Raw genomic sequence first — 10,726 nt, forward strand, 5'->3', positions numbered from 1 at the left:
GAAGAGGGCACCTATCACATCACGCACTCCCTTCCGGCGAATCCAGCACGGAACAAATTGCCCCCCACCCACCTTGACTCGCCGCCGCCGTCGCAAACCCCCCACCCGATCCCCAAATTCTCCGGTGGTGATGGCGGCCAGCCTGTGGCGCGCCGTGATGGACAGCGTCAGTGGCTCCTCCTCCCCCTCGGCGCTGGACGCGGCCCCGGGCGGCGGCGTCGAGTTCTGGCACGGCGAGGAGCGCGCGGGGTGGCTAAATAAGCAGGGCGAGTACATTAAGACGTGGAGGCGGCGGTGGTTCGTGCTCAAGCAGGGGCGGCTCTTCTGGTTCAAGGACCCTGCGGTGACGCGGGCCTCGGTGCCCCGCGGCGTCATCCCCGTCGCCTCCTGCCTCACAGTCAAGGGCGCCGAGGACGTGCTCAACCGCCAGTTCGCCTTCGAGCTCTCCACGCCTGCCGAGACCATGTACTTCATTGCGGACTCCGAGAAGGAGAAGGAGGAGTGGATTAACTCCATCGGTCGCTCCATCGTCCAGCACTCCCGGTCCGTCACAGACGCAGAGGTTGTCGACTACGACAGCCGCCCCCAGCCCCCGCCGCAGCCTAAGGCTAGCGAAGAGAGTGAACCAGCAGCTTAATGGCGCGGTGATTCCTGTGAACTCTCTCGATATGGCTCTGAATTGTAGCCTATGTACCTCCAATTCCAAGTGATTGTGGGCTTGTGCCGACGTTCCTTTGTTTCTTCACTCTTGATTATATGTAGGAGTATATTAACTATCAACGACATGGTCTGGTCTGGTAATAAGCTGCACTTTCGTGTATAGTTTGTTTTTTTATATATATACTATACTACGGATTGTTTTTTTTGAAACATACTATACTACGAATTGATCTTGGTACACCATAATTTACTAGGTGGTTGATGTCCGGCTAGTTTTTTTACAGTTTTGAAGTTTTGGCTCCAGTTTCAGAAATTGCAATAGATTTTAATCATCCAGTATTCCATTCCTCTCGTTCCTTTTGTTGAGTTTGACTTGTTCTATTCCGATGGAATTGTATTGAGTCGCAGAGGATTGCTTAACTGACTCCGCATTTTTGCAGAAGATTCCCCAATTTAGATCCGCTCTGACTCTAGTGCTCTTATGAAGTTTCTGTCCTAGAAGTAGAAACACAAACACAAACACTGATGAAGTGATGAATGTGCTGTAGTATGCTTATTAACCATGAAGTAAAACTGTAAAAGAGCCATATATCAAGATGTCTTATGCTGTAATCTGAAGTGGAAGTTTTCAGTAGTGAATTGGTGTATGCAGTACTGCTTGAGTGTCAACATGCGCTATGTTATTTGTATAGTTGTGGAAATTCCGTGTCATTAGAAACTACAGTAAGAGGATGGATCCTTCCTCCATCCTTTGTGAATTATGCTTAATTAAAGTCAAAACTGGTGCTAATATTGCACAGTATCTTATATGTTATCCTTCTATTGATCAGTGGCCTGTGACCATGTTCATCTGTTTCCTGTCTTGTAGGTTGATGAGTGCAGCCTGGTAATAAGTCTGGTTTTCTTATGTATGTCTAATAGCTTGTTCTTTCATATTATGTGTTGGCCTTGCAATAGCATAATTTACTAACTGTTTTGTTACACTCCAATGTTTGTGATTAAATTTCATCTACTTGTTTCATATTATGACATAGGTAGGATATTTTGCCACTAACATTAGCTCCCTTGTAATGTGCTTATAAAGTTTGTGTCCGATATGGTCTATTCGGGTGTGTGGGGTGTTAACATTTATGAGAAATTGAGAATAGCTGCAATGGGAGTAGGAATACTGGTGTGTGGTGTGTGTGGAACAGCACAATGTTTGTTAGTGACCAAGTCAAATTACCATACATAAATGCCTATGTTGTGATCTGAATATGTATATTACTTAGGGTATCAGGTTATCTCCTCACAGCAAACTCTTCCTAGGTTAATCAGGTGTCTGAATATGTAAACTGGAATGCCAGCATTGGTTTGTAGCACCATGTATAGAGTTTGGAGCTGTAGCCCATGTTGATCAATTTAATATTTTCTTCCTCTTGACTTGATGGCACCTGAATCTTGAGTACGTAGTTAAGATTTCAGCCGGCTATTACAGGTGGTGTTAGAGCAAGGCTAATAGTACAGCCGACTGCTAGCTGTAAAGTTTCTTTGTAGCCTTCTCCCACCCATATAATAGTTAGCTCTTCACTATTAATACATGATCTACCTGTCTCTCTCATAAAGTTTCTTGGTTACTGTGCCTAAGCTGTCAGCCCGCTTCTCCTCTCTCTCCTCCACCTCAACATTTAGCCCGCTTACAACTTATAATTATACTTGCTCTTAGTTTAGTACTCACCTAGTTCAGCTCAACTGCTTTTAGATAGCGCTTTAACATATGTTCTGTGTTCAGACGACTAACCTTTCAATGGCGCTTGCTGTGACAAAGCTATTTTTGCCTTTTATGTTTTGAAACACCCCGCTGATTCTACAGTAGGTTCGAAGCCAAAATCCCATGGCATATGCAATCGGAATGCCTCTTGGTATGACGGTCCATGCTTGCAAAGGGTCTTGCCTCACTGGCCCAATGGGTATTGAAAGGCGGAGACTACTATGTTGGCAGCACCATCATTTCGGCCCAGCTACAATTCTTTTTTTTTTTGAACAACTGATAAGGGGCTTACATTCCTGTCAGAAAAAAGACGAGGGGCTTAAATAAATGCTTACAACCACACGTGTCGGTCCACGTCAACACATAGTCACTATGCCACATCAGTGATGGAGCGGATCAGACTATTTGAACTAATGTTGGTATTCGGGACAAGTTTAGAGACTTAGATGCTATTGTCGTACAAGTTCGATGGCCTAAATATCAAAACTCAAGAATTGGGGACTCGAATGCAATTGCCATGCAAGTTTAGAGGCTGCTTGTGAATTTTACTACAAAAATTAATTCATGTGTGTCCTTAGGCCAGTTTTAATGGGGTTTCTTCAGAGTTTCATAGGCATTAAATAGGCTGATGTGGCACCGTATCGATGAAGAGAGAGATGATAAGAGTTTCATGGGAGTAGAGAGAGTTTTATGGGGATGAAACTCTTCTGCACTATTTCCAAAATATGAATACATTGGTAACAGGGCCATGAAATCCCCACTGAGACGGGCCTTAATGCATTTTACCTATGCATGGTGGTGGAGCTTAGTAAGGGCCAAAGTGGGCCATGCCCCCAAATAAGCTACTCGTAGAAGATTTCTTAATTAAATATTCGTTTCGTTCTATAAAAGTGTCACTATGGGATTTATGCTTGACTAGGTTTGTAGAAAATATTAGCAACATTTGTATTTTCAAATAAGTTTATTATATAAAAATTTATGCAATGATTTATCTAATGATACTAATTATGTACCATAAATATTAATATTTTAGATGTATATTTGATTAAAGTTGAAAATATTTTACTTCTGCAAGTTTAATATTTTTCATGGGACGGAGGGAGTCCACGATTTTACTACTTCAAATTACTATGAAAATACAGGTATGACCCCCCTCTCTGTGCATTTCATATCAGTTGCCCCGTCTCTTTTTTTTTTTTGTCCAAGCTCCGCCACTGCCTATGCGTGCTAAATAGAGCTATAAGTTCATGATTTTCATCGTATATATGTTCCCCGTTTGCCTTTGCTCTCCATAATAACCATTGCTTAAACCTACCAGTATCGTCACGCCACTCAAGTCTTCGTTGAGGTCGAACACGCTTGTGCTTCGTTTTGTTGTGCACCCTTGTCAGGTCTTGCTATACGCGACATTACTATGAAACGTACCTTCTTTTACAAACCCAGGCTGGTCGCTTCCAGGCATCAAAAGGACGTCTTTTATGGGCTTGTTATAAGCTCTATATGCTATCCTGTAGTACCGCATACGTACAAAATACATCTGCTGACTTCTCAAAACACGGCTGTCCTGCCCTGCCGTTCGAAAAACGCCAAGAGCCACGTAACGGCACGGCAAACTGGCAAAGCGAGTCCAGCGATCCAGTCCAGCAAGTTGCTGGCGCCGCGGCCCGCGAGATCCGTAGTAGCGCAACGCAAGGGCCAAGGGGTCACCGGCCACGTAACGTAGCGGCAGGAGCCAGACTCCGAGCGCTCCCCCGATTCAGACTGTCTGTGGCGAGGAGACCTAAATCTAAAATAGACGGTAAGAGATTTAAAATCAGCCTCAAATAAAATAGCTATATGAAAGATCTATTTTGGGTTGTCTAAGAGTCACAACCCAAATATAAATATCCTCCCTCCTAGAAACCCATTTATAGAAATAATTCTCTTTCAATATTGTCATCGGAGAAAATGTCGAATAGATATAGAAACTTTTACACTCAAAGGACAAATAAGTATTGTATTTTAGGTGGTGGTGTTGGCACAAAAACCGAAACGCCCTCCTGCCCACGCGCGGCGCGAGATCCAACGGCAGACGACCGACGAGGAGGATCCAGCCGCAGTGCCGCACAGCCCATCCCGCCCCCACGCTGAACGTCGCCATCTCCCACCTCGTCACCGCAAACCAAACCCGCACGGGGCCCCCGTGCGGCCGTGGCCTACCGGTGAACGCCGCCCAAAGCCCCCGCGAGCACGGCATCTCATCACGGGCGCGCGCGGCCAAGTGGCAAGAGTCCTGCCCCCCCTGCGAAGTGCGAAAGCGCCTGTCAGTCTGTCACCTCCAGTGCCGCAGCGCGCACAGGGTTTTAGGCAGGCAGGGGCGACACCGGGATCGATCGCCAGCCATGGAATCCGCAACGGCGGCCGTCCGTAGCACGTCGCACGCGCGGGCCCGGTCCGCGCTCGTCTACGGGGGCGCGCGAGGGGCGCGGCGCGTCGTGGGCGCTGTCCCCGCCGCCGCGCGCGCCCGGCGGAGGGCGCCCGTCGTCGTCGCCGTAGCCTCCCACCACCAGGAGCACCTCGAGCCGCTCCCGTCGCGCGCGCAGGAGGGCGGCGCCGTGGCGGTGGCGACCACCCAGGTGAGTCGCGTCGGACCGGAATCGTGCGCGCGCGTTCTTCTCGGCTGCTCGCCGCACCATGATGCGCTGATGTTTTGGGGAGTTTTTTTATGCAGGCTGACGAGGCGGAGGTCCATGCGAACGACGCTGCGGCGGCTGCTGCTGAAACCTCGTCTCCTCAACTGGGTAAGTCGGCGGCGATGGTGCGAAACTTCTAAATCTGTTTGATCCTGAATGATGGATCCTTTAGTTCTCGTTTTTACTGCGCCCTTCATGTTCTTTGCCCCCCCTCCCGGTTCCAGGTAAGACAGTGCGCGTCCGATTTGTGCTGCAAAAGCAGTGCACGTTCGGGCAGAGCGTCTGCCTCGTCGGCGACGACCCTGCGCTCGGCCTCTGGGATCCGTTGAATGCGTTTGCTTTGGAGTGGGCCGAGGAAAGCCACGACTGGATCTTAGAGAAAGTGAGCCTCGTTTCGTGCGCATGCGCATTGTGTGTGATGATCTGCGTGCTTCTGAAGTGATGACGTCACCCCTTTTGTCTATCCTGTTTTGATGACCAGGATTTACCGGCCAACAAGCCGATTGAGTTCAAGTTCTTGCTCCAAGATTCCACAGGGAAGTTGCATTGGCAGGATGGGCCGAACAGAAGCTTTCAAACAGGTGAAACCACAAACACATTGGTTGTCTTTGAAGATTGGGATGATGTGAGGAATCAGAAAATAGCAGAAGAGGAGGGAGCGGTGTCTACTGGGATAGAGCAAACTGTTGTTTCAAATGACAGCAAAAGCAGAAAGGATACTGTTTTAGAAGAGGAGCTTGTCTTTGAAGATTGGGATGATGTGAGGAATCAGAAAATAGCAGAAGAGGAGGGAGTGGTGTCTACTGGGATAGAGCAAACTGTTGTTTCAAATGACAGCAAAAGCAGAAAGGATACTGTTTTAGAAGAGGAGCTTGTCTTTGAAGATTGGGATGATGTGAGGAATCAGAAAATAGCAGAAGAGGAGGGAGTGGTGTCTACTGGGATAGAGCAAACTGTTGTTTCAAATGACAGCAAAAGCAGAAAGGATACTGTTTTAGAAGAGGAGCTCCAAGTGGATGATAATCAAGTCAAAGAGGATGAATCCGTTGTTGCCAAGGAGGACAAGAAGCCAGCAGTTGCCACAGATGCTTCTGTTCAAGTAGATTGGGTGAAGACAAACGAAGCTAACCCTCAAAAGGTAACCTGTTTAATCAACACCTTCTTCACATGACATAGAGCAAACACAGTTCAATTCCAGAAGCCTTTTTATATACATATCTGTACGCATTACCACTCAACTATTATTCCGTTGTCTATAAGTAGTTCAGTGTACATTCTATGCGTGCTATATGAAACATCTATTAGGTTCTGGAGAGTGTGGTAATGCGTTTACAAGGGACCACGCTGATAATAGTTGAGGAGTATTAACAACTGCGCACTAGTTTAATTCATCGGAGCACATTAGAGTTTGGTAGTTCCTTACTAAGTTTATGGAAAAATAATTGGAACTGAAAGTTTATCTATTGTACTCGTTTGAATAGGAGGAAGGGGTGAAAAGTGCACAATTCAGGGGTTTCCTAGGGTGGAAAAAAGCCCGCAATCCAATGTCTATGTTTAATAGTTCAATGATCCATGTTAAGTCTATTTCTCATTCGATGAGCCTTTTCTTTTCCTTGACCAGTCAATGCTGCATGAGGAAATGGAGGTTCTAGACGAACTTCTTGGAAAAGAAAACATGGAGAACAGCAGTATTTCGAGTACTGACGAGAATTATGCTGAAAAAACTGGAGGAGATAATATCTTGTCTGAGGATGGTGTTCCGGTTGAGAATGGGTTGGCCACTGCTTATGAACATGATTTGCTTTGGGGTTGGAAGGCCCTGCAGCGGCTGCTGATGAGCATGGGCTTCTAAATGGATACAACATGAAAAGGCATAATCTACTGCTACATATCTAGTATTCGTATGTTGCAATTCGGATGCGATGGTGTTGCTTTCCAGGATAATCTGTTTTGACCCCTGCCTTATGGATGTTCATTCACGGAAAAGGGCAAAAGGCTTTGCACTCTAGATTCTAGAAAGCTGCTGGCATTGTGGTATTGTATGTATATAATATGTTCGTTTTCCAGAGGTGCTGTATCTTAGAAGATAAGAACCTGTTATTGTAAATAATCGATCATCAGTTTTACTATCAGTTGTGGTCGAAAAATTCGCAGGGATTAACATTTATGGTGAGTTAGCCGTGCAGTGCATGGTTAATAACTAGAGAAGACACACTAAGGGCACGTTCAACAGTTTAGACGCCTACCGTCTGCAGGTCATATAGAGACAGCAATACAGATAAATTATACAATGAGTTGTCTGTTAGGCTATCTGCAAGATAATTAATTCTTGTATACACTCATAAATCAAGGTGATCAAATATGGCTTGGGAGCACGAGCCCCCGTCGTACAACGGTGCTGGAGCGGGCGATATGACTTGGGAGCACGAGCCCCCATCGTCTCTTCGCGAAGAGACGACGCACCCTGTAACAGAACCGACCAAATCATAAAAACGTAAGTACAAAAACAATCACCGAAATGATCAAATTTCTGTACTTAAGCTCCCATAATCCCGGTAGTCCGGAAATCACGAAGGATTTCAACCAACTCTCGACATACAAACCAAGACCGTAGTGATTCAACACAACACATCATTCGTTACAACATTTCACAAGTAGCATTCGTATTACATCCATCAGAGTTCAAATAAAATATTACAAACCAACTTCAAATTTGTGAAAGCAACATAGTTTAGTACATAACTTCATAGTTTCAAATACATTGCCAGATCTTAGTCATGTCCCACAAAAGCATCTTCAGGTACGAGAATTAGGAGAGACCGCACCCAACGGTCTAGTCTTCATCCCTAGCCGGGAGAAGGCAATACTTGCAACAACCAAAGTAGAACTAGTTATCTGCAACAGGTGGGAGATAAACTCTGAGTACGAGAATGTACTCAGCTATACTTACCCGTCAAAACCAGAAATAAAAGACACCAAGGGTCATGCAAGGCTTATGAGGTGGGCTAGCTGGACATAGTTGCATAAAAGAGCTTATGAATATAGTAACCAATTTAAACTTCGCATCAAGTTTATCATCATTTACCTGTCCACTAGATTTGCACCTGTACTAGAGCACTCACTTATTATGAGTAAACAATATTAACCATAGCAGGTATAATAAGGCTGTCATCATCATATCATCATTTTCGAACCATTATGTTATTTAGTGTATCTACTTTGGAGATAAGCCCGTCAAGTTCTCACTAACCGAGAGAGACGGCGACTCGAATCGAATTACAACTCAGCTGAGGGGGTATTCCTAACTCTCACCCTGGCATACTTTGCAAGGGTAGCCGTGGGTCACCTTTGGTACAACTCAGGAACCAAATTCGCGGGTTCGATCAACGCCAGCGCTCTCAGGGATAACCCTTCTGCCAGGACGATCATGACTTTTAAATCACCTGCCCTTAGACTCACGCCTACGGCTCCCTTCCGAGGCGTACTTTATACTTATCGACTTCCGGCCTGAGGTGAGCTACTCGGCTTCGTGGTCGGTCTTCAGACACGGCCAACTAAGAGAGAGGCATGCGTTCAACATGAATAGGAAAGGCTCCAAGATTCAGTCTTTAAGCGACACAGACGGAGTCACTACAAACCGGCAAGCCTCCGCCCGGTCTTCATTTCAGATTAAGACATGTTCTTTTCCACGATAACAAATATAGCCAACCGTGCCATGTGTATATTCCATTCCTATATCTCGCAGGTGACCGGAAATCACCTGACTTCTACCGCGTTTAAGCAGGGCTAAGCACTACATGAACCTGAGCTATATAGGATTCAGGGTTTCAATATCTGGACAAGGATTGGATAACCAATGCAGCAAGTGTTTGCATCCAACACCTAAATATAATGCAACAATATATATATGTAACAATAATACTTTAACTGCATTTCGGAAATTAGGAGGCTTAATATGCTCCGAGGCTTGCCTTTCATAAAGTTACATGGACGGTGATCAGGGCACTCAACGGCAACCTCGTCTGGCACTTCTCCTGAGGGATGCACCTCCTGAACCTCCGGTGTTGGCTGCTGCTGCTCGCTCGGTTCCTCGAATTCCAGCAGTGTCACACCTTTCGGTACACCTATTACATGCCGATGCACAAGATAAATATCATGGATGCATAAGGAATGACATGATGTTCATGATGAATGGATCATAGTAAGTGTTTAACGAAACATCACTGGACACTCGTTTACCGATTAAGAATAGCTCTATTCAAATCACTTTAAAACATGTATCTAACTTAACTTGAAGAACGAGATCTACTTACCTAACTTGCATAACCTAAGATAAAGATGCTCATCTTCAGTTAAAGGCCTAACACCTAGGAACATTACCACAAGCTTAGGAAATAGTAAAGGCATACTTAAATCAAAGTTAAGGTTTTATATGAAAACGAGTAGTTCCTTAATTCAATCATAACCAGAGTTCTATAAATTCAAATGACTTGCAAGAGGACATTTTGGAAAGCTTATGAAATTCTCTACAAATCATTTGTAAACATCAAAGCATGATTCTTACGTTAACCAAATCGAATTAAGGTAAACATAGAATCTGTCCATAAATGACAGGTTTACTAAATTAATTATTTAGTGATGATGCAAAAGCATGATTGGACCAAACCAAGTTTACCAACTTGTTGTACATACCAGAGGAACATCAGAAAGTATAGTGCCAACCTCTAATTAAATTATTTAATGTCCCTTTCTAATTTATTTAGTTAATTAGGTGATTAAAGCAACATATAGTAAAACTATTCAGAAAAACCTACAAAAATTACACCATAAAAATTTCATGCCATTTGGAGCTACATAGAAAAAGATATAATTACCCCTATTTCCCTCATGATTAAAAGAGATAATTAGCAACTCCATTTTTCATAACAGGATATGGCATAAATTATATTTTTAATATAAACTAGACATTATCATGAACTCAACAAAATTGGAAGCACATTATTTGGATCTACCAACTAGGAGATACACATTTTTGAATATATACACAAATCTGTGAAAAGAATAAAACAACCAGAAAATGGAAAACCTAATCCTACGGCTGGGCCGGCCCGGAAGAATACGGCGGCCCTCAAAGCACGCGCTGGCGCGGCCTAGGTCAGGCTCCCGCCTCAGCTCAGCGACTGACGCGCGGGTCCCGCACGACAGAGAGACAGATAGGGGAGGAAGAAAGGACGGCGGCGTAGCTCGTCGCCGGTGATAGCTCCAGCGAGGCCATCGGTGCCAATGTGTTCGCCTCACCCATGCGCACCTAGTGGTACCCTCAATCTCAGCTATTTCTGCGAATAAAGGAAGTGACGACGGCCATGGCGGCGCACGACCACGGGTTGGCCGGCTCTAGCGAGGCGACGGCGTTACGGCCCTAGTGGCCTACTCTCCGAGCATCAGTAGCACTCACAGGACCTAGCGCAAGGGAGAGAGGGGATGGTAAGAGGCTCGAGCAACACGGCCACGTGCGAGCTCGGCCGGCGGCGGTCATGGCGACCCGGTGGAGCCGTGCTCATGGTGAGCTCTACCTGAGGCGAAAATGGAATGACGGTGGGGTCGCAGACGTGGAGGAGCTCATGGTGGTGCTGTGGCTCAGAGG

At 45.5% G+C, this 10,726-nt stretch overlaps 2 protein-coding genes across 2 annotated transcripts; both read left to right on the forward strand.

Moving 5' to 3' along the window:
• Window positions 1–913, forward strand: LOC136518179 (pleckstrin homology domain-containing protein 1-like). The gene has a single exon (XM_066511840.1). It carries the CDS (start codon window positions 131–133, stop codon window positions 635–637), a length of 507 nt encoding a protein of 168 aa, XP_066367937.1. The 5' UTR covers window positions 1–130; the 3' UTR covers window positions 638–913.
• A 3,695-nt stretch (window positions 914–4,608) lies between these two features.
• On the forward strand, window positions 4,609–7,214 carry LOC136517132 (uncharacterized). Its single transcript, XM_066510650.1, has 5 exons — window positions 4,609–5,025; window positions 5,121–5,190; window positions 5,307–5,464; window positions 5,564–6,220; window positions 6,704–7,214. Exons 1-5 carry the CDS (start codon window positions 4,792–4,794, stop codon window positions 6,932–6,934), a joined length of 1,350 nt encoding a protein of 449 aa, XP_066366747.1. The 5' UTR covers window positions 4,609–4,791; the 3' UTR covers window positions 6,935–7,214.
• The last annotated feature ends 3,512 nt before the right edge of the window (window positions 7,215–10,726 follow it).

This window comes from Miscanthus floridulus, chromosome 17 (assembly GCF_019320115.1).
Source record: "Miscanthus floridulus cultivar M001 chromosome 17, ASM1932011v1, whole genome shotgun sequence".
Taxonomy (NCBI): Eukaryota; Viridiplantae; Streptophyta; class Magnoliopsida; order Poales; family Poaceae; genus Miscanthus; species Miscanthus floridulus.